This window comes from Pituophis catenifer, unplaced genomic scaffold (genome assembly GCF_029215685.1).
Source record: "Pituophis catenifer annectens isolate HBS135680 unplaced genomic scaffold, rPitCat1.0.hap2 SCAF_1, whole genome shotgun sequence".
NCBI classification, from domain to species: Eukaryota; Metazoa; Chordata; class Lepidosauria; order Squamata; family Colubridae; genus Pituophis; species Pituophis catenifer.
The window spans coordinates 124,733,442-124,758,378 of record NW_027256881.1 but is presented as its reverse complement, the minus strand read 5'-3'; the positions used below and the strand labels follow the sequence as shown (position 1 = coordinate 124,758,378).

At 40.3% G+C, this 24,937-nt stretch overlaps 1 protein-coding gene across 1 annotated transcript in view; it reads left to right on the top strand.

Moving 5' to 3' along the window:
* TINAG (tubulointerstitial nephritis antigen) overlaps window positions 1-24,937 on the top strand; it is a 42,488-nt gene that overhangs the window by 1,791 nt on the left and 15,760 nt on the right. Inside the window, exons 2-8 of the mRNA XM_070954800.1 lie at window positions 4,416-4,479; window positions 5,393-5,482; window positions 7,460-7,574; window positions 9,164-9,287; window positions 10,094-10,244; window positions 23,126-23,303; window positions 23,648-23,693. Of these exons, the coding sequence (XP_070810901.1) occupies window positions 4,416-4,479; window positions 5,393-5,482; window positions 7,460-7,574; window positions 9,164-9,287; window positions 10,094-10,244; window positions 23,126-23,303; window positions 23,648-23,693 (768 nt within the window). The remainder of the gene's footprint in view (window positions 1-4,415; window positions 4,480-5,392; window positions 5,483-7,459; window positions 7,575-9,163; window positions 9,288-10,093; window positions 10,245-23,125; window positions 23,304-23,647; window positions 23,694-24,937) is intronic.

Genomic DNA, 24,937 nt, shown 5'->3' with positions numbered 1-24,937 from the left:
AAGGTCACCCAACTGGCTGTGTGTCTCAGGCAGGACTAGAACTCTCAACCTCCCAGTTTCTAACCTGTTGTTTTAACTATTAAACCAAACTGGCTTTTGACATGGAGTTATAGGTTCTCATTCAAATATTTTCTATGGCTTCCAGAGTCTTATACCAACAAATTGCAATTCTACAATATTTTACTGGAAGAAGACTGATTGTGGCTTTCTACCAAATGAAGGGAGGCAGGTTTCCTGCAATTCGAAACCAATTCGAATGAATGGGACATAGCAGGATTTACTTCTAAATAAACTGTAAGAAATGTTGGAGTAAGCAGAAGTACACTAATTAGCATTTTAAGCAAAGTATATTAGTTTTCAACTATGGTTATGAAATACCACAATTTCCTCACTCATAATTGGAATTAGTCAGCTATTCTGTACACAACACAGTATTTATTGCATACATGTTACATGATTTTTAAAGGGATGGAGAAAGAGGTCCCCATACATTGAAAAGAACTCTTAGATGGTGTTTGAATTTCCATTCATACTGCAAGCTTCTCCAAATACAATTCCCATAAGAGCCATAGTAGTGCAATAGTTAGAATGCAGTATTGCAGGCTAACTCTGCCCCCAGCTAGGAGTTCAATCCTGACTGGCTCAAGGTTAACTCAGCCTTCCATTCTTCCGAGGTCGATAAAATGAGGACCCATATTGTTGTGGGGAATAGACCGACTCTGTAAACTGCTTAGAGAGGGCTGTGAAGCACTATGAAGTGGTATGTAAGTCTAAGTGCTATTGCTATTGCTATAATTCAATTTGAAGGACATCAGATTGGAAAAATCACCGTGAGATTTGCATGAGTACCTTTCTTCTTGCATGTTAAAACTATAAAAACTTGGACAGTATTTTAAAAGCCCTACATATCAGATGTTGCTCATGAGGAATGGGGAAAAAAGTTTTGATTTGGCTACAACTAGACTCTCATGAAAAGCAAAAGCAAAAAATAAATAAAAGGTACTTTCTCTCCTCCTAAATCAAGCTCTGTAATCCCTATTGAGTACAAATTGCATTTGGCAGTTTCCCAAAGCATGATAGCCCAACCTCATCAGTGCATTTTCTTCAAGCTGGCAGTCTGCTGTGCAGCTCTCCTTGCCAAGAGAAGCCCAGGTTGGAGAATGTTTAATTACTGTTAATTGGGGCTGAAGCTCCCTGGTGTGACTAGAATCATATCAGAAGATTCCTGTCCAGATCTTTGGTAAGTTTAGTAAATTCAATGGAACTTACTTTCCTGAAGAATGTCACACTTCCTGAAGACCTGTAGCAAGGCATGGGCACAAAAAAAGATTCTTTTTTTTTTTAAAAAAAAAGATCTGCTAAAAAAGGAACAATATAAAATTATTCAAGCAAGAAACAAGAGAACGTCTTTGGTAGAGGGCAGGGATTTATTATTGTTTTGATTTTGCAGTATCTACAAATGTTTCCACAGTGGCCAGCAAATGATAGGAATTTTATTACTACTAAAGATCCTGGTCCAGCTAAAACGATTCTATTAGAGACTGTGTTCCTCCACACATTTATTTAACATTATCAGTTTTCCAGATGTTTTGCCAAGAGCTGGTTGATCCCCTGAGTGCTTACAATCCGAAATTTCAGATAGGAGAAATAATAGCAGCACATATATTATATTATACAGGGAAGCAATGAATGAGAACATGAATTTAAGTTTAGTTTCTGATCAGGGATGGGTTCTACTTATCTTTACTACCGGTTCGCATCACGCCTACATGCTTTGCTTGCACATACACTCTTCTGCACATGAACAGAAGCTTCTGTACATGCGCAGATCTTCTATGATGATATCCAGGTCAGTGGGTGAAGCCTCCCACCGTTGTTTTTTTTTTTTTAATTTGATTTATATGATTTATATTTATATTTTTTAATTTGATTTTATTTGGTTTTACTACTGTTTCTTGTGAACTGGTCCGAACCGGGGGCAACCCACCACTGTTTCTGATGAACTTACAACACTCTATGCCTTAAATCTAGAAAAGGCATAGGTACAGGTAATCCCTGGGTTATGAGCATTCCCTTAGCGAATGTTTGAAGTTACACAATAAGCACCCCCTAGCGTTTATGAACAAGTCCTGAAACTACGAATCTTGCAACTCTATGACAGTTGTTCACCCTTACAAACAACTGCTGAGGCTCTGCAACATTCATCCTGCATGTTTCAGGTCAAAATGGGGCTTCCGAGGGGCGGATCTGCCCCTCTGACATTCCGTTTGGGCTTCCGTAGGCCTCTCCCGGCCTCTGGAAGCCCAAACAGAGCATCAGAGGGGTGGATCCGCCACTTGGAAGCTCCATTTTGGCCGGCAACATGCCAGGCAAGGCCATCATGATTTGAAGAAGTCATGATCAGAGTAACAGGAGAGATGCATGGGAGACCCCTGAAGGAGGCATGTGAGTGTGCTGGCAACTGGGGATTCAGTAAATGTGTTTATAACCTCATTACAGATATGCCACACTAATGTATTATTATTTTGATATTGTTGTTTTGTGCTGGGAATTCTGATGGAGAGATAGGATTGTTTGGCAGCAGAATATTGGGCAGAGATTAAGGGACTGATATGAAATCTTAGGAGGTGGACCAGATTTTTATTTATTTGTTTATTTATTTTTAGGGGACAGAAAAAATGGGCTTTTTGCAAAATGCTAAACCTGGAAGTTTTATGACTTGGCTCTCTGCTAAATGGGGAGAACTATATAATTTTATTTATTTGTATCCTGCTTTATTGAGGACCCAGATTGTTGGGGGCAATATGCTGACTATGTAAAACTGCTTAGAGAGGGCTGTAAAAGCACTATGAAGCGGTGTATAAGTCTAAGTGCTATTGCTATTATTTTTTTACAAATATCTGAACGTGGCAAATATATCCAACACACCTTCCCCCTCCTACACATCAACAACTCTGTGAGGTGGGTTGGACTGAGATAGAATGAGTGGCCCAAGGTCACCCAGCTGGCTTTCATGGTTAAGCAGGAGGGAGATGGAGAGAACCAAGGATTATTATCTAGTTCTGAGATGGCGAACCTATGGCACGCATGCCACAGGTGCCACGCGGAGCCATATCGGTGGGCATGCAAGCGTTGCCCTAGTTCAGCTCTGGCGTGCATGCGCACGCCGGCCAGCTGATTTTCAGGCCTTCTGGGCCCACCGGAAGTCAGCAAATGGGCCATTTCCGGGCTCCGGAGGGCCTCCAGGGGGGTGGGGAAGGCCATTTTCGCCCTCCCCAGGCTCCTAGAAAGCCTCTGGAGCCTGGGGAGGGCGAAAAAACGGGCTTACCGGGCCCACCGTGCCATCACATGCCAAAAGAGTGGGGAGCGTGGGGGGATCACGCATGCATGCGTGGGGGGTGGGCCACATTGAATTATGAGTGCGGGCATGTGTACACGCCCCCCTGCGCCCCCCCTGCTTTTGGCACGCAACAGCAAAAAGGTTCGCCATCACTGATCTAGTTCCTTCAAGCATAGTTGAATCTCACCTTGACACTTTCAGTCAAATAGAACCACATGGGCTGGAAAGGAAGGTCATAATCCCTATCTCTCTAGGTAATTTCTGTAGATGTTTGGGCTCTGAAAAAGATAAAAAGACAACTAGGAGGGCAATTGCCTACTTTATGTCTAGCTGCCAAATGCTGGAGTTCAGATTGTGCTAATAGTTACATTTTGTGAGCCAGAGTAAACAGACTACATTGCCAACTATATTGCGTTCACAATTAAACAAGAAGTAAATATGTTTTAGGCCCTGCTTGTAAATATCTTCAAGGTTTTATTTAAAGATTTTTTTTCCCCCATTCAAATGTGTCTGATTCTTGGAGACTACCTGGACAAGTCCTTGCAGTCCTTCTTAACAAGGTTTTTCAGAAGTGGTTTGCCATTGCCAGCTTCTTAGGGCTGGGAGAAAGTGAATGGCCCAAGGTCATCCTGCTGGCTTTGCGCTTATAGTGGCACTAGAACGCAAGGTCTCCCAGTCTTTAGCCTGGTGCCCTAACCACTACACCAAACTGGCTTTTTAAAAGAAGAACAAAGCATAAGATTAGAGAAGGAAAAGTAGAAGTTATTTTCAGAAAACTGTACTTCAGGAAGGCAATAGAAGCAACGTTAATGGAAGTAGAATGACTCTTAAATTCCATTACAAGGGTTGCACTAGAGGGCATGTTTCTGAGCACCCTTTTCAGATATTCTTTTTCTTTAATTCATTCTTTTTCTGCAAGGATGAATTATTAATTCAGTTCACTGATGCAAAAAATTAAGCCTTCTACTTGACATGACCAAAGGTGGGAGCGCTATTTTTGGGGTTGATTGCACACAACAGCCTCACTAGCAATTTTCTAACTATTACCTCCTTTTTCTATGTATTGTGTTGGCAGGTTGCTTCAAAGATGGCCAGCATTATGAAGAAGGAGCAACATTTAAAGATAACTGCAACCGTTGGTAATGTCCCTAAGAGAAAGGAATAAAAAATCTTCATTGATACAAGAGATTAAAACGCCTATCATCCTACACTCACATTAATATACACAAATTAAAGAGAAAGCATTTTTGTAAAGGGTCGCCAGCCTGCATCGAAACAACCCATGAATTACTTGCGAATATCTTGCTGTACTGCTGGTGCTACAATGCGGATAAACTGGTACTGTAGGAGTACATTTACGCAATTTGGAGTTGAAGCTGCCTACCCTAATAAATATTTACACTGGAAAAAGAAACGGAAAAGACACCAAAACCAGTAAGATGCTGTCAGGCAGACCCACACACAATTGAGTTTAAGCTAGCTATTTTATTGTTCTATTGCCTATTTCATAGGAATCTTTCCAGACTGGCAGGTTCTCCTGGGAAAGACTAGATAAAGCTCAAAGGCATTCAGGGGGTGTCAGATCTTGTGTTTATATAATGAGTCCAGGCTAATTCCCTGTTTGATACTTCCTCCCAATTAGGATAGTTGCTCTTCAAAAGGTGCACTAGATTTCCTGGCTAAGTCTTACGTTTGTGGCATACAAGAGCCATGATGGCATAGTGGTTAGAATGCAGTATTGCAGGGGTAACTCACTGTTCCCTCCAGGAGTTCGATCCTGACCGGCTCAAGGTTGACTCAGCCTTCCATCCTTCTGAGGTCGGTAAAATGATGACCCAGATTGTTGGGGGCAATATGAGGACTTTGTAAACTGCCTAGAGAGGGCCATAAAGCTCTGTGAAGTGGTACATAAAGCTAAGTGCTATTGCTATTGCTATGTGAGCATGAAAATTTCACAAGCAGATCCCTTCAGAATCATCTACTTATGCAGTGTTTGGTTCTTCATAATTTTCTTTTTTCATTAAAAGCTATTCTGTGTTCCCTTCCTTTCAGCGAGTGTGTAGACAGTCATTGGAGATGCACAAATGAAACGTGCCTCATTCAGCCCAAATTAATTGAGCAAATCAACAGCGGGACCTACGGGTAAGCATTTTGATTTGTGTGACTGTGATGCAAACAGCTTCCCCTTTAGTTACAGAGAAAGTATCAAGTGGGATGTTGTTACGATATACTAATTCTTGTGAATGCTGTGCTACATATGAATTCCTGTGCATATATGCAGGTTTTCTAACATATTTTAATGTTAGAAATAAATCTACAAAATCAGTTAATCACCAAACAGCAACAAAGCTGAAACCATCCAGAGTTCTAGGTTTGCAAATGTTAGAATTTTGCAATTTATGACTTCAAAAAGGAATGATTTTCTGTTTCCACAACTCGTTACTTATTCCCTGAGATAGGAATCTATGTGGTCCTCCTATGTGGTCCTCCTAATCATGTAATGACAGAATGTGCTACAGGCACATTACCAAGATTTTCTCCCCCCCACTTCTAATCTAATTGATTTCACAGGAGAGGGGGAAAAAATATTGACATCAATCATAATTTTAGTTTCCTGCTGTGATAACAACCTTCTTTGATAGGTTTATGCACCACCATCCAGAAAAACAAAATTCTTATCAGAAATTTACAGTTCTTTTGGCTTCACTTTCTAATAATACTCTGACCTTATGAATTTATAATTATTAATTGAGAATAATCATCTATACATCTGAAGAAATGAGCTCTATTATTTATTAATATGAAAGATTACACTGCCACCAACTTTTTAAATATGGTGCCATCAGATCAGGGGAATAGAAAAAGTCCAGGTGACAACCACAACCGGTGATCAAATTTTGTTCCTTTTTTATATATGTTAACTAGAGGCTTTCATAGCTAATTGTGGCTGCAATCTTGAGCAGTTTTATTACAAGGCAGACCTGTTTGAGACGGTGTTCAAAATATGCAATTTTGAGTGAGTCACTTTAAATTTCAAAAAGGAAAAAAACAATAACCCCACCCTCGCATCAGCTAGGTTCACACAACGCGTCCAACTTTGTAACTGAATTACACCATTTTTTAAAATACACACAGTATACTGAATCATGAACAAACCAAGCAGGCTTTGTTCTCAGAGTATTCTAAGCCAAACACGTAAAGGTAGTTCTCCACTGACAATCACAATTGAACCCAGAATTAGGATCATTAGGTTGTTCCTGTCATTAAGCAAGGCACCTGTGTAGCTCTCCCCCTTGCAGTCATTATGCAGAACATGGGGTGCCATAAGGGGTGGGGGAAGCCCTGGGTTGCTGATCTAATGGTTGTAAGTTGGGGACTACCTCTACCCAAAACAGCCCTAATAAAAATCCAAATCAACCAAGCTCAATATGTGGTGTGAATGAGTGCAATTGCTTGAACTTTAATTGACCTAGCCAAGCAGATCACTTTTAACACAACTACTGGATATGATGTGGGTGGAAGAGAAGGAGATCCTGCATTTCATCGCAGCTTTCCCATTTTTGCTCTTATTATTTGAAGAACATTCGTAAGGTGATTAGCACATGAAGGGATGGGATCATTACGGAATCTTTAGAATTTTTTAGGATCAGTCGAATTTTGAAACTGACCTTTTAAGGATTCCTGGATGGTCCCATCCCTCCCCTGGGCCACAATTTTGTTTGTTTGTTTAGGTCCATGTCAAATCAAAAACTATCAATGAAAAAATAAAAATGTAAAATCATGGGACAGATTCATACTATCAACCATCATGCTTCATAAGTTCCAGAATCCTGAAATAATTGTGTTGATTTCAAGCACACTGATTGTAGGAAAAAATAATCATCTTTATTGATATTCACCGCCCTGAGTCCTTCGAGAGTAGGGCGGTATACAAATTTAATAAAATGAAAAAATGAAATGATATTAGCATCAACTAGTTGCACAAAATGAAATTGGAAAAAGATTTGTAAATGATAGCACCTCTGAAGTATGCAGTTTAAAACAGCCATGTTTTAAACAAACACCTTTATATACAAATATACATACAAACCTGATGCATTCTATCTATTTGTGAGACAGATGGAAAGCTGATAACTACAGTCAGTTCTGGGGAATGAGCTTGAAAGAAGGTTTCAATTATCGCCTTGGCACATTTCATCCATCGGCTGCCCTGCTGGACATGCGACCTGTCACGGTAGCTCCATTTTCTCTCTTTTCTATTCAAAGTACAAACATCACTTAAGGATCAGGCACGTCCCAGCTGTGGCCCATAGGTGGCAGGTGGGCCTGGATAGCTAGTAATGTAGCCCCACAAACTTTTACCATTCTTATGTATTTATGTACATATATATTTCTATGTGATCCAAGACAATTCCTCTTCACTCAATGCAGCCCAGGCAAGCCAAAATGTTGGACACTCATGCTGTAGATAATAGATCTTTTTGTGTATAACACCCAAAGAATGTATCATTTATAGGCAGTTGATAATCAAGACCACAAATCTTTCCTATTATTGTTTCCCCCCCCCCACTTGATTATTTTTACTCGGATAAATATTTGTAATGAAATGTAGACTTTCCTCTATTTCCTATTTTGAGAGTGCCATTATATCTGCCCCTCACTGTAGCTCAAGAATAACGGATCTGTTTTCCTCTTGATGTTGTTGAAGTACAGCTCTCGTCCTTCAGGATTGGAAGTATAGTTCAACATCAGAAAGTCATACATTTCCCCTGCTCTTTGTAAACTGCCACAAAGCTAATAACAGTGTGCAAAGCCTTCTTGCTAATGCATTTTCCAGGAGGATCCAAAAACACCAAATGTTCCAAACGTCTTCAAAATGATTTTTGTGGGGTCCTTGATGATCTCTGAGCTTGGTTGTTTTCTTGCAGACATTTCAGTATCAAACTAGGTAATGCCATCAGTGCTAGCAGGGAATGGGGTTTGCTCTCTTTTTATATACCAGTGGCTTGCTCTGTCTGTGTTGGTGGGCGTTGTCTTGGTTCTTGATTAGACAGTTGTTTACTGTTAACCTGTTGCTCTGTGTTGGTATCTTTTTGATTTATTGCCTTGTATGTATTGGCATGTATTTTCATTTGGATAAAAATCATGTCACAGCACATGAAAAATCTCTACAGCTCGTAAGAAAATTCTGTTCTCTCCTATCACCCACCTGTTTGGTCATGGCTACTTTATTGTGGCCCCTCTCCTGCCTCACACAACTAGTTCATTTTATTTATTTTATTTATTTATTGGATTTATATACTGCCCTACTCCCGAAGGACTCAGGGCAGTGAACAGCCACAGAATAAAACACATAAATACAAAAATTTAAAATAGAATAAAAACGAATTAAATAATTTGGCTGAGACAAATTTAAAATACCCAATAATTTAAAAACAAATTAAAATTTACATTTAAAAGGTGAAAAGATTTAGGCCAGGCCAGCTTGATGAAATAAGAAAGTCTTGAGCGCACGACGGAAGGTGCACAGATCCGGGATCCTCCGTATCTCCGGGGGGAGCTCGTTCCAGATCATAGGTGTCCCCACAGAGAAGGCTCTCCCCCTAGGGGCCGCCAGTCGACATTGTTTGGCCGACATTGAAGGACAAACATTGCTTGAATATATGGGGGATGTTCACAGTGGTCAGTAATGACAGTCTGTATATGCAGCTTGAAGGGGAAGAGGATGAACAAGACTTTCTGAGATGGTTCTGTTTGTGGGTACTTCAGTGGGGCTGCCTTGACTCCTATAGTGTTCTGCACCCAAATGTTTGATTTCTTTAGGAAAACACAGCAGCTGTTGCAGATTTCCCCGAATTCTTTGTGGCTTCCTATGAATGGCCAGGCTGGATTCATGATCCTTTGGACCAAAGAAACTGTGCAGCATCCTGGGCATTTTCCACTGCAAGTAATGTGTTCTTTTGGCTACATTCTTGATCCCTAGAACTGTGATTGAACTACACCTACCTTAAACTTACTCTTGACTTCTTGCTAGGTACACTTAAAAAGACAGCATGCAATTCCAGTTTATTTTCTGTTTCTCCTTCCTTTTTAGATTGCTTCTTTTGAAAAAGAACAGCAAGAGTATTTCTCCCATATAACCCTTTCAGAGAAAAAAAAATCAAAAATGCTAGCCTCAAACTCGGTAGATTCTTTATGTGCGATAAAAAATATGCAATAAAAGTATGCAATCAGATACAGGAAATAGATGTTCTTTATAAAGAATATTGTGACTATGGATAAGATCTTATAAAAATGGAATGGAACTAACTTCTTAACTCATCCATATTGATGTAACCCAGTTTTAACAATAGAGAATTTTGTTAGATATAGTAAATATATGCCATTTCTTGTAGGGCAACCATATTGGGGCAACATAGGTTTAATTCTTGACTATCCATTGGCCAAAGGTCTTCTGCTTGAACAGAGGGTTGGACTAGAAGACCTCCAAGGTCCCTTCCAACTCTGTTATTCTATAATTCTGTAAAAAAAAAAACCCAAATAGCTGGTTCTATTTGCCTAGGCAATCCTAAACAATGATCAAAGAATATCCCCAATTTTATGAGAATCCTTTGAAAGGCTCGTGTATCTTCACAATAATCTACCAAAATTAAGGAATGCTGGCTGGTTCTATATATTCCGTTTCAATGATTTAGTACTGCCTCTCATGCAGGGAGCTTTATAATTGACACCTGATCCTTTCCCATTGAATAGGTGTGGCTGCAGACAGAATAGCAATTCATTCCCAAGGCCGTTTCACGGACAACCTTTCGCCTCAGAATCTGGTCTCTTGTGCCATCAAGAATCAGCATGGCTGCAAAGGAGGAAGCATAAGCAACGCTTGGTCTTATATCAAAAAACATGGGTAAGTAGGATTGTTATTACTATTCCTAGAAGTAAGAAAGGATCAAGTAAATAAAACAATATTATGATGCACATAGCATCCATTTTAGAGAGATGAGAAGTTTCCAGATGGATACCAGCTATTTCTCGCGGTTCATTTTCATTGGAAAACAGACTGTGTGACTGGTGTTGTTTCTGTGATACAAAATATATTAACCTATGTTGACAGGCTGAGTGTAAGTTGTTAAAAGCTTTAAGACTCCAGTTGATTTCTGTTCACCATCAGAAGGTGGGATGTAATCTGGACTCTCAGGAAGAAGGGGCTGCTGCTTCCCAAAGAGACAGTAGAGCTTGGAATGTCTGGTAGGCAGGAAGAAAGCTAAGGTGGCCCTTCCCTAGCAGTTCATAGAGTACAATATATCTATAGCTATGCAAAAGGTTGCTTCTTAAAAAACTGGCACAGAGTCATAGCTGCTCCTATATAGTGTTTGTCTGCAAATCACAGTGAGCCTCTGTGATTTGTAAACCACGCTTTCTGGTTTTATATGTTGTGTGTAGTCAACAAAATGTGGATATGGAATTACCTATTGTTACTTGAGGTATTTGGAATGCATAAATCAACCTACAAAAGCTTATATATAATAATGTATATAATAATATACATTATTATATATAATGTAAGTTTACATTCATCCTGTAAAAGAAATTACATACTAGCTTTTCTCCAACTGTAACTCATTTCACTACTCTTTATAAATGTTAAGTACTCTAAACCCTTTGTATTGTCCAAGTCCATACAATAATATGAGTAAGAAAAATCCAAACAGTAACACAAAAATATGATAAAAAAGATTTCTTGTAGCACATATTTTTTAGTTCATCTAAATAGAAAATAATCCTGCAACAGTGACAAAACCTCATCAGTGCTTGTAATTAGACATGATGGGATGATGTGACAGATTATAGGTGAAGAAAATTATAGCTGCCATTCAAAAACAGATCTGAATTCTGCCTGTTTGTTCCTTGTAGGCTAAATACTCTCTTGCAGCTGTGAATAAAGCAGAATAATATGTAATTATGCAACTATTCACAATGATGGACATAAAAATAGAGTTTATGCCAATGAGATACTGATTTTCTAAATTGGTTTGACAAGGTTCTTAAGAACATATAACTCATTCTCTCCCTGGCACAAAAAGTACGGCCAATATTTATTTTTATACTAATTTTATTAAATATAACAACTAAAAGTTACAAACTAGAATAAACTAAAATAATAATAGAAAAAGTAGAAATGCAGAAAAGATAGAAAAGTAGAAAAGAAAGTAAAAAAAAGAGAATACAGTAAAGAAAAAATGAAATATGTAAAGATATGACTTCCCCCTTCATCACAATAAGTGTAAACAATTTTAGTAACTTATCACCTTCTCTTAAAATAGAACAAAAATCTCTTCCTTCCATGTCTCATATCTTATCTATAAATAAATTCTTAAAGCCTTCTGGTCAGCAAAAGTCCATTAAGGGCTACCCAAGATAACAATGTATCTATGTTAACCTTGGTCAAATAAATCAACCATATATTCCTTCCTTTTACTTTTAGCAAACTTGAACTTTAATCCCTTCAAATAATAAAACTTGATTTCTTTTCATTTTTCCTCCCACCGGCCAGTCCGCTCCCACAGAGAGGGTCTCCTCAGGGTGCCATCGGTCAAATTATGTTGGCTGGTGATATCCAGTGGGAGGGCCTTCTCTGTGGGAACCCCTGCTCTTTGGAATGAACTGCCCCCAGAAATTCGTAAGATCTCTGATCTCTGTGTATTTCGCTGTGCCCTTAAAACCTTGTTGTTCCGCCAGGCCGGGCTATCAATGTAAAGATTTTAATTGGTTTTAAATATGGGATTTTAAATTTGGGGGTTTTATAATTGAGCCAATTATTTAATAATTTTAAATTATTTTTAAATTTTGTCTGTCTTTGTGCTTTTAATCAGGCTGTACACTGCCCTGAGTCCTTCGGGAGCAGGGCAGTATAGAAATAAAATAAATAAATAAATAATAAATAAATTTTCTCTGTCCCTTCTCACATAGTTCTTCAAAAGTTTAGCAAGTCTATTTGGCAAATTCAAGGCAGGAAAGTTATCTAGGTCACTTTTGGTTTGTTATTTGTTATTATAGCCCTTTTCATTATTAAGACATAAGGCAGTTTCATTTGAATTTATAGTATAGCATCTTTTCCATATCATTCTTGTTACCTCTCATGTTTAAATCCACTTTCAAATCAGACTCAGTTTTGCCTGGTAATGCTACTTCCTCTTCCATAACATCTTCTAAATGCAGTCTGTCTATACAGGCAAAAACTCTTAAAATTAAGTTCTTGATTCATTGTTCACAAATATCTTTCAGTACATCCAATGTTGAAGTATTTTGCTCCAGCCTGTATTAGTAAATCAAATCCAAGTGTTCTTCTTTAATTGTCCAATCTCAGTGTCCAATCTTTAAAGTCCCATCTGATCATGTTTTTTTTTTTTAGAATTCAAAACAACAGCATTTGTTTTCCCATGGGAAGGATTCTTAATAAACTTCAAAATCTTATTTCAAATCCCACTGGACCTTTAGATCATTTTATCTTTCCATTGGTCTAATCACCCTCTTGTTGTTTATTCCAAAAGAAAAGATTTTTTTAAAAAACCCTTAAACTAAAATTGATTTCACTAAAAACTAAACTTACTTGGTTCCTAATAACTGAAAGGCAGTTAACAAGCAATTTCTAAACATGATTAGAAAATGACATTTGCAAATCATGTGTTCCTAAAGGTGTTGATTGTGATTTGAATGAAGGTGACTTTCCCTCATTTCCAAGAACTCTAAATCTACTGGAGACCACTGCCTCGCAGTCATCTCATGAGGAGCAACTGTCTGGAAGACTTATGGGCTATCTCAAGTTCTCTCCTTGGCTGGAGAGGAATTTCAAAAAGCCAGTCTTTGTTCTACCATAGTCTTTGGCTCTGCTTTTAGGGGAGATACATTCATTTTGCCATTTCTTCCCTGGAAGTCCCAACCTGTATCAATATTTAGATAGCTGAAATCAATACTAATCTGAGAACAAGCCCCATCATAATGAATAGAACTTACTTCTCAACAGATACATACAGGGCTGTTTAAGTATCGCTCTCTAGTTGCTGTTGTGACCTAGGCTTACTGAGTCATTACAAGACACAATTAAGTCCCAAATAAACCTATTTTATTGTAACAGCTAAGAATTATGTTCATTCCCAGCTGAGTCCCAATTAGTTGCAAAATGAGTCCTTCAGAAGAAGTTCTTCGGGATAATCACCAACCTTTATCTTCTTTGACACCCTGCCAAAGGCCTTACTTGGCAAAGCCACACGAGGTTCAGAAACAAACAAGAGATGCCAACTGGAAACAGAGTTAGCAACATTGCTTTCCTGCAAAAAGCCCAAGTACCTTTATTTCTCTTTTAAGCCTTATGGGAGGGGCCAATCATTTCCTGGCCTTACTCCTGAGTCGTCCCTTTTGCTTTAGGTGCTCTTGCCTTCTGGCAGATCTGCACATGCACGCACTAGGAACAGGCTCCTCCTGTTCCTCTGCCTTTCTGCTGTCTGATTCTGGGGGCTCCGGAGTCTGTGCATCACTCCCAGATGGCCCTGGCCCTATCTCTGCCTCCGATGCAGAGCCCTTGTCCGGGCCTTCCCCAGACTCCAGGCCTGGCCCATGTCCCTCCCCAGCTTCCTCACTATCCGACTCTACTGCCAGCTCTGCAGGCTGCTGCAGACCACAACAGTTATTATTATTATTATTATTATTTATTGAATTTCTATACCGCCCTACTCCCGAAGGACTCAGGGCGGTGTACAGCCATGAAATAAAACACATAAATATACAAAATTTAAAATCGAATAAAATAGATTAAATAAATTTGGCTGAATTTATACCCATAATTTAAAATACCCATAATTTTAAAATACAATTAAAAATTTAAAAATTTTCATTTAAAAGGGAAAAAATTTAGGCGAGGCCCGCTTGATGAAATAAAAGCGTCTTCAACTCGCGGCGGAAGGTGCGCAGATCCGGGATCCTCCGTATCTCTGAGGGGAGCTCATTCCAGATCGTCGGTGCCCCCACAGAGAAGGCTCTCCCCCTAGGGGCCGACAGCCGACATTGTTTGGCCGACGGCACCTGGAGGAGCCCTTCTCTGTGGGAGCGTACTGGTCGGTGGGAGGCTGTTGGTGGTAGTAGGCGGTCCCGTAAATAACCAGGTCCTAAGCCATGGAGCGCTTTAAAGGTGGTAACCAGAACCTTGAAGCGCACCCGGAAGACCACCGGGAGCCAGTGCAGCTCGCGCAGGAGAGGTGTTACATGGGAGCTCCATGTTGCTCCCATAACCACCCGCGCGGCGGCACTCTGCGCCAGTTGGAGCCTCCGGGTGCACCTCAAGGGGAGCCCCATGTAGAGAGCATTACAATAGTCCAGACGAGAGGTGACGAGGGCATGAGTGACTGTGTGTAACGAGTCCCGATCTAGAAAGGGACGTAACTGGCGAATCAGGCGAACCTGATGAAAAATCCTCCCGGTCACGGCCGTCAAGTGCTCTTCTAAAGACAGCCGTGAATCCAGGAGGACGCCCAAGTTACGAGCCCTTTCCGTGGGGGCCAATGATTCGCCCCCAATAGCCAGCGATGGCGCCAGCTGACTATATCGGGACGTCGGAAACCACAGCCACTCGGTCTTGGATGGGTTGAGCCTGAGCCCGTTTCTCCCCATCCAGATCCGTACGGCCTCCAGGCACTGGGACATCACTTCAAGGGCATCGTTGGGGTGATCCGGGGTGGAGATGTACAGCTGAGTGTCGTCAGCGTACAGATGGTACTTCACCCCGAAACCACGGATGATCTCACCCAGCGGCTTTACATAAATGTTGAACAGGAGGGGCGAGAGAACCGATCCCTGCGGCACCCCACATATAAGGGGCCTCGGGGTCGATCTCTGCCCCCCTGTCAACACAGACTGTGACCGGTCAGAGAGAAAGGAGGAGAACCACCGTAAAACGGTGCCTCCCACCCCCAACCCTTCCAGCCGGTGCAGCATGATACCATGGTCGATGGTATCAAAAGCCGCTGAGAGGTCTAACAGGACCAGGACAGAGGAACAACCCCTGTCCCGAGCCCTCCAGAGATCATCAACCAACGCGACCAATGCCGTTTCCATGCTGTACCCAGGTCTGAAGCCCGACTGGAACGGATCTAGATACGACGCTTCATCCAGGTACTGGGGTAGCTGTCGCGCAACCACACTCTCAACAACCTTCGCAACGAAGCAAAGGTTGGAGACTGGACGGTAGTTAGCCAATACTGCCGGGTCCAGGGAAGGCTTCTTGAGGAGAGGCCTTACCACCGCCTCTTTCAGGGCGGCGGGGAAGACACCCTCACCCAACGAAGCATTTATAATCCCCTGGAGCCAGCCTCGCGTCACCTCCCGGGAAGCCAGCACTAACCAGGAGGGACACGGGTCCAACAAACATGTGGTCGCGTTCAATCTACCCAGAATCCTGTCCACGTCATCTGGGGTCACAGGATCAAACTCATCCCAGATAACAGTCTCAAGACCTGTCTCCATCACCCCCTCTGGATCTATCGCGTCAGAGTCCAGACCTGCCCGAATCTGAGTGATTTTGTCATACAGATACTGAACAAAATCCTCGGCTCTTCCCTCCAAGTTGCAGGAACAGAGACATGAGCTGAGTATTCATGTGCTATTTGGGAAAAACCCCCAAGATTTAGAAAGGTCATTGTGCCAGGACAGCAGAGCAAGGGCCAGAAACATTTTGGCGGTTAAGGTGTACATTCTCTTGGGAGTTCTTTGTCCAAGACTGCATGGTAATCTAGCAGTACCAAGTTAGAAGTCCCTGGAAGCACCTTTTCCTCTCTTTTATTATTCCATTCACTTGCCTTCCCTCTTTCCACCACTGGATGTAGGGTTCACTTTTGTTTCAGAGTCATAAGGAAATTAAAGTTTAAACTAAGGGAGTTTGTTTTCACTTCTCATGCTTCTGATGTTCGGGCAAACTGAAGATTCCCATCCATAAAAAAAATAATAATCCTGAGGCCCTTGTGCATTTAAACTGTGCCTTGGCTGAAAACACATTCAACAATTCTGCACGATTCTTCCAACTCTTGATAGCTCTCTGTCTTTTGAGTGCTTATTAACAGATCCAGTTAACTTCCAATATACAGACAAGTAAGAGGACATGATGGAGGTCAGTGGAATCTATATATTCCCAGAACTGGAACTGAAGTACAATCATCTTCTAAAAAAAGTATGCCTTTAAAGGACGTGAAGTAGAGCTTGTGGTTCCAGTGCTGTTCTCAGCTGATAGAAGTTGCAAAACTTCAGCTCAGGATCATCTGGGGTGCCAGCTGCATCCTTTTGTGAGCAGGTAAGAATTGGCTGTAAGTGATAAAAGGAAACCAGGCAGTCAAAGAATACGGGGGCTGACACCAGCTGGAGCATAGAAAAACTAAAAAATAGTGCAAGATCAGAAGATGTGGAGAAACCTGGGCATAGAATTGCCAAGAGTCAGACTTGGCTGAATGGAATCTTCAAAATCAAAATCATCATCATCATCATCATCATCATCATCATCATCATCATCATCATCATGAATTGGTCATAGTGATTCATTCATTCATCAGTTATTCCTTATATTTTTTAAGACCATCCCTGAAAACTGGAAATCGCAGGTCTTCAAAAGGTGGCACTTTGATTTTTGTCAAACTGGTTCCTTGTCATGGCAGCCATGGAATCAATTCCTTTAGTTCTTCTATTGCCCAGGAAGGGAGTTGCTGGATGTTCAAAGCAGAGGTTTTCCAGAAACAACAGCACCCCAATTCTGCAACTTCTTTCCAAAGGGAAAAAAAAAAAGATTGGCTTCCCGCTTATTGATCAAGAGGGAAGACAATCTGGCACCATGGTGATTTCAGAACTGTCTGGATGTTCTATCATTCTTTTCCAGGCTTCATTCAAAGCTTAGTTCAGGGCTCACTATGGGTTGTAAGAACTCAGGGCTCATGATCAGCTTAAACTGTTTAGGCTTGCATAGACAAAGTTTCAGCACTGTCAAAATTTACTCCATGCTTAGCCTGCATGAGCCCATCCACAATGTTTGAGAAGCCTTGAAATATTAAAAGGAAGTACAGGTAGCCCTTGGCTTACAACAGTTCATTTAGTGACCAAAGTTACAATGGCATTGAAAAAAGTGTCATATGACTGTTTTTACACTTATTGCAGTATCCCCATGGTCATGTGATCAAAATTCATATGCTTGGCAGCTGACTCATATTTATGACTTTCGCAGTGTCCTGGGGTCACGTGATCACCTTTGTGACCTTCTGACAATCAAAGTCAATAGGGAAGCCAGATTCGCTTAACAACTGCATTACTAACTTAACAAATGCAGTGATTAATTTCACAATTGTGGCAAGAAAGGTCATAAAAATGGGACAAAATTCACTTAATCGTGGTCTCGCTTAGCAACATAAATGTTGGGCTCAGGTGTGGTCATAAGTCGAGGACTACCTGTAGTAGATTTATTTCTGATCCCATCTTAACCTCAACTAAATAAATCACTAGCTTTATTCAGAGGAAGAAGGGAAGGCTTTGCACAAATTTATCAATCATTTCAAGGGGTCAAGAGTAGGGCAAATTTAACAAGGCCAGCAAGACCAGGTCAAAAATGTTAAGGTAGTGGATGTGAGTACAGGGCAGAAGCTCCACTTCTTTGCACATGCAGGTGATTGCCATCACACAGAAAAGGGCTCTGGCTCAGTCATGCAACCGTGGCTGCCATCTTGGTTTTTCTGACACATAACCTCCTTTCCACAGACAATCTCAAGTCACTGGCTTATTTGGGTGGAATTGCTTTGCTTTTGCTTTCCTTAGTTTTATGGTAAAGTTTATAGAATTTCTAACTTGTAATTTACCTGCAGCATTTGATAATTTGTCAAATATTTATCAATTTAAATCTTACAGATTTGTAGTTGTATGGAACAAACATTTAACATTATTCAGAATGATCAGTTTCCAGCTACAGCCTGTTGGGGGGGAAAAAATTCTCCGTGTTTCCATGACACTGTGCCACTTTAAGCAGAGCAAAATAAACAAATGACAAAGAAGATGGTTATGAATGCCTTTCTCAATTGTTCGTTTACTTCAAAAGGTATTTGAAGCTTAAGGATTTCAGAAGCCACCGTATTATTCACCAAAGTGGAACGAAGATATTAAAGATTTTCTGAAAGGATTTGTTTTCTTTTTTCTCAACTCAAAATTGTACACAGATAATTGCTGGTGGTTAATTCTGAAACGAAGATGGGCCAAGATATGAATCAGAACTTTCCCACATCTGTGGTTTTAAAATAACTTTTTCAGAATAATAGCTGCATAACAATAGGAAGCCTTAATCCTTTTGTATCTTGAGTTCTAAATATTTTCAATATTTTCTATGGAGGGAAGACAGGAATCTTGTTAGCAGTACTGAACAGAACCCCTATTTATTTGGTATTATGAAAAGGGAATTACTAATTTTGTTTCTTTCTTCAAAGAATCTACCCTCACATATATTGGCTTGCACATTGACAGTATAATATAATATAATGGCAGTATAATCTGCCATTCAGAGACTGCAAATAAACTGTAAATAATTCTGAAGCCAAAGAATGAAGCTTTGACATGTGCAGGACAAGGGTCATAAAATATGCATGCATCTCCATGGGTCTGCAAGTCACTGGGATCATGAAGAGGCTAGTTCTATTGTTAGCCAGAGTGAGATGGTGACTTTGGATATTGGGTGGCATGGAAGCAGTATTATCAACAGCATCCCAAAGATGCTTTTTCAAAAGGCAACTGGACTTTGTTTTTTCTTGAAGAGGTTTCTCTTCTCATTCAAGAAGCTTCTTCAGTTCTGAGGATGCTTCTTGAATAAAAAGTGAAACATCTTCAAGAAAAAACCAAAGTCCTAGTTGCCTTTTGAAAAAACATCCTTGAGACAACCATGACCTGGATGACCCAGAATCTCCGTAAACATTTATCAACAGCATTATGAACATCAATCTCTGTTTGAAGGTCAAACTCTCTGTTCCAGATAGTGTAGCCCTTGTCCCTGAGATCATCAATAGGTGTCCTATTGCATCCTTGATGCAGGATGCTGTACCATCACTGCAGTGGTGGGATCCTACCAGTTTAACAACCGGTTTGCTGAGCAAGCACACACCAGACATACACTGGGTGTGTGTGTGTGTGCAGTTTGCAGAAAATTGAACTTCCGTGTTGCTGAAGCAAGGAAAAGAGCTGAGGAGCAGCAATCCACTCAGAAGCAGAAATAAAGGTGAGTATAATGCAGGGGCAGGTGGGCCCATTTCAAAGAAAGAGAGAGCCGGTTCGCTCACGGCTGAAAGTCAGAGCTAACAGTTTGTCCGAACCGGTCTGAACCAGTAGAATCCCACCACTGCATCACTGGTTCTAAAATAAAAACCAATTCTTAGCCTAGACCAACTTCTGCTGTGTAAATAGTATGAGATGCTATCATGTCCTTTGCCTTAGGCCTTAAATCCTTTATAGGGCTTGAAGAATTAACTAAATCAGTGTTTAAAGTCAACCTCAGTGACTTTAAAATGTTGAGCTTCAACTTCAACTCCCAGATTCCTCAACCAACACTCTCTAGGCATTGCAGCCTAGTTCCTTCAGTTGCAATCAGCATAACTAACAGTCCGGGACAGTGGTGAAATCTAAAATTAGTTACTACCGGTTCTGTGGGCGTGGCTTGGTGGGAGGGTAATGTGACTGGGTGGGCGCGACCAATTTTTTTTTTATTTTTAAAACTATTTTTTCTACAACCTCTTCGGCGAAGAGGTTGTAAAAAATGCTTTCAAAAGGCTCTGATGATCCCAGCTGAGTTGCCTGATCGGCAGAGACTTTTTTTCTTTTAAGTGCCTCTGACGATCAGGCAACTTGCTTGGATCATCAGAGGCATTTAAAAGAAAAAAAAGGTTTTCTTTTAAAACCATTGATCCAAGCTGAATTGCCTGATCGTCAGAGGTATTTAAAAGAAAAAAAGTCTCTGCCGATCAGGCAACTCAGTTTGGATCATCAGAGGCATTTAAAAGAAAAAAACCCCTTTTTTTCTTTTAAAAGCCTTTGACGATCCCAGCTGAGCCGCGCAATCATTAGAGGCCTTTTTTTTTACTAAAAGCATTTTTTCCGCCGAAGAGGTTGTAGAAAAAATGCTTTTAAAAGTAAAAAAAAAAAAGCCTCTGATGATTGGGCGGCTCAGCTGGGCATGGGGGGGGGGGGTGGGCAGGAATTTTTGCTACTGGTTCTCCAAAGCACCCGCCTCCATCGCTACCAGATTGGGCGATCCGGTCCGAGCCGGGAGCATTTCACCCCTGGTCCGGGATGATAGGAACTGCTAGATTAACCTCTGGTCCCAGTGATTGACCCAGATTAGATCCTGCAACATTATCCTGGGACACACGTATATTTGCCTTCATTCATGACAGGAACTGTATTACAAAATATCTTGAAGCACCTGGATTCGAAGAAGGCATCTCTAAGATAAGAGTGCAGACTTCAAAAGTATAAGATCTACATTGTTGTGATCCTATTTAACTAAGATTAAGATCCACAAAACATTAGTTCAGACAGGAGATTAATTCAATTACGTTCTGTGCTGTTTCAGCCGTATGCTAGAATGATTCATATATTAGTACATCTCTATCACTGAATTATTATTACAGATCATAGAATCTAATAACTATTTAAGAAGAGGTTTTTTGTTGCCACTGTTAAGAAAACACAGAAAAATAGAACACGTTGTTTTCCTCCATAAAACATTTAATATCCTACCAAAAGATCACAATCTATTGTAACCCTTTCCAAATTAGATCCCAGGAATCCTGTCAACTGTATGGAAGGTCTGCATCAAAATTCCCAGTAGAGCTGCCTTATCTTGACTCCAGCAAAGTAGCCAACAAAACCTAATAAAATAGCTTGTTAGGAAATAACTTCCTTGAACGGAATTTCAGAGCTGTTGCTTTGCAGAACAATCCTATCTGACATGGTGGCTGCAAGGAGTCTGTTTCTTTAAGATAAAAAGGATTCATAGGGTATACATTTGAACTGTGGGCTATAAAAGCTTTCCTGACTTCTGAGTGATTCAGAAAAAAAGGAATAAGTAATGCAATAAATACTTTCAAGTTAAGAGTAAAAAAAAAAAAAGAATATAATAAGGTATAGACTACCTTCTTTTTTTAAGGTTACAGGTTTGATCATATCCTCTTACTAACCTATTGCTTAGATCAGATTTTTTTCATTTTGATTAATGTCATCTAGTATGGGATATTTCATACAGATACCAGTAGAGTGATTGCAGAGCAAGGACAAACACAATGTGGCCTCAGTCATCAGGATTCACTTTTTCAGAGTTGCAAACAGGATTTAGCAGCCAGTTTCAAACAGGGTTTATATTCTGGCAGTAAGAAGGAGCTTAACCTCCTCTTTGCACAGTGCTGATCAAGATGGACTCATATTTAATTCCAGGTAGCTATGCTGTATGTTAAAAATAGTTTTCCTTCAAGTTAAAAGGTATACATTAATTTGAAAGGCCTCTCTTGAACAGGAATCTAAACCATATTCTAACACAGGCATGTATGCAACCAATGACATGGAAGGTAAATGCAAATTTCCAGGCTCTCTTTTACTGTTGCCAGAAGCTCTAAGGATTCCACTTCCAAACTACTATATTATAACATAGGCACCAATATATTTTACGATTTTTTTAAAAGTATAAGCTTCCAATAGGCACATTATGCTTACTGTAACAGATTAATAGAGTTGGAAGGGACCTTGGAGGTTTTCTAGTCCAACCTTCTGTTCAAGCAGGAGACTCTATCGGGTGAAATCTAGCAGATTCTGACAGGTTCTGGAGAACCGGTAGTGGAAATTTTGAGCAGTTCAGAGAACTGGTAGTGGAAATTTTGAGTAGTTTGGAGAACTGGCAAATACCACCTCTGGCTGGCCCCTGAGTGGGATGGGAATGGAGATTTTGCAATATCCTTCCCCCAGGAGTGGGGAGGGAATGGGGATTTTGCAGTATCCTTCCCCTGGAGTGAGGTGGGAATGGAGATTTTGCAGTATCCTTCCCCTGCCATGCCCACCAAGCCACGCCCACCCAGCCACACCCACAGAATCGGTAGTAAAAAAATTTGGATTTCACCACTGGACCCTATGTACCATTTCAGAAAAGTGGTTGTCCAATCTCTTCATAAAAACCTCCATTAATGAAGCACCCAGTTGACTAATCACCATTCAAAACATTCCTAAATAAGAATCCAAATTTCTGTCTTGGACCTGCTGGAGGCCACTTTGAGTTACAGCCACTCTCCTCCCCTCATCCTCTTTTGATAATAATAATGATAATGATAATAGATGTATTTCCAAACCTACAAAATAATTGCCCACCAGCAATCCAAAAGGTAGGCACTCCTTTTTTTTTTTTTAATTTGATTTATATGCCGCCCTTCTCCGGAGACTCAGGGCGGCTTACAATGCGTTAAGCAATAGCCTTCATACGTTTGTATATTTATACAAAGTCAGCTTATTGCCCCCACAAACTGGGTCCTCAATTTACCTACCTTAGAAAGGATGGAAGGCTGAGTCAACCTTGAGCCTGGCGGGATTCGATCTTACTTTAATTGCAGACAGCTGGTCTTATATTACAGAGCTCTGTCTGCTGAGCTATCCAGACTCCTTAAAAACAATTCCTTGGATAAAATCAGGAATCCGGCTATTTAAAACATTTTTTTTTAAACCCATTGATTTGTATTTTAATCTAAATAGGCTGGTATCCCATGCCTGCTACCCTTTATTCTGGAACCAGCTTCACCCGTTGACTTGTGCCATTACAAGTGTGTTTGATGCTGAAGGGAAAAGACGGGCCATAAAGCCGTGTCCAAATCAGTTTGAAACATCAAACCGCATTTATCAGTGTGGCTCTCCCTACCGAATCCCTTCAAAGGTAAGTGCTCAGTGTGAGTAAATTTCAACTCCTGCAGTTTACATTTGTTACTTCAAACGCTGGCAATTTCTTGGTTCTTCCCAAAGTCCATCGATACATATATTTGCGCATGCAGAGGTTTCTTTCTAAAAATGGATTCATCACTGGGTAAGGATATTGAATTGAAATCCTTCCTCTAAGGAGAATGTAGTCAAATCAGGGTGCAGCCAGATCAAACGATTTGCTATAATTAATAAATGCAGTGTGCCCTTTTCTCTAAATAACGTGTCCAATTCAGAAACATAAATAGGGAAAATAGATGTAAAAAATAAGTATACCATTTTTTTTTTGTTCCCTAATTCTAGGAAGCCGATATAATGAGAGAAATCAGAGAAAATGGTCCAGTGCAAGGTAAAGAAAAGCTTGATTTAAAGTAAATTAATAAGCATGACATGCATAAAAGCCAACTCTTACCACAGACAATTCTTAAGAATATTAGTTGTCTTGTGTTATTATTTTTTTGGGAATAACACTCATTCTTCCTAAGGTTCTGCATATACTACTACATGACTCAGTTTCAGTTTGCCTGGTATTTGCTTTAGATGATTTATTACAATCCTAAACCAAGATCTTGTACAACAAAATTGCAAAGCTTGATTTATAGTGTACTCCTCTTCAGAAGCTAGTGCCATAGGTTCAGTGAAACTGATCATTCACAACTATATCACATGGATTAATGATGTCTAGATCTATATTTATGGGTATTAAATGTGGGGGAAAGAAGCTTCAATACCATCATATTGGATAGGAGTGGGCAATATTTGAAGAATCAGGAGTCCCAGCTCAATTTGTGTTGGAAACAATCAATCAGCACAAGAGAGAACGATAATTTTTTGCCTATTGGTCAGTTGGAAAAAGCACTGGCTGGTTCTTGACATCTTCAGCACTCTGAGACCAGCAGGAGCTACAAAAGATGTCAGGCACGTTGGGTTCAAATAGCGCTGGAGAAATGGCGGAATAGAAATGGTGTGTTATTGTAATCAAGTAACAGCTAAGAAGTCCTGTTTGGTTTTGAACTGGGCATAGGAAAACCCACCACCAGTTTTCTCTGAGGAATTTTAAATTATGAAATTGAGGGATAGAAATAGAAGGATGCCACTTTAGCTTGGTGAACAAGCTGATGGGAGGGAAAAATCAACCTTAGAAGTACTGAAGTCATTTCATGCTTGGGCTCCTCAGAAAGGGAGGTTTAAGAAGTGACACTTTTTTTAAAAAAACTAAACCCTGAGGAGACTTCATTTGGAGCATCATGGACACCTCTGACTGTTGCATCTTTAGGTGGATATTAGAGACTTGGAGAAAAGGAGAAAGGCTTCTTTACAAAGAAATGTTATGACAATTGAGGTTTTTTAGCTTGGATGAAGTTGAGTCAGAGGTTGAGTGATGGAGGCATATGACATCATTCGTAGCAAACACAAATGGAGAAAGGGGCATCCATAACAATTATGCTCAAACAATGACATCTGCACATGAGTCATTCTGCAAATGCCAAGTATGTATTTGCATCACAATGTCTGATGCATACCTATATGATCAGATTCCTTGATGAGTGAGCAGTCTTAGAAAACTACTAAATACAGCTTCTGCATGTAGCT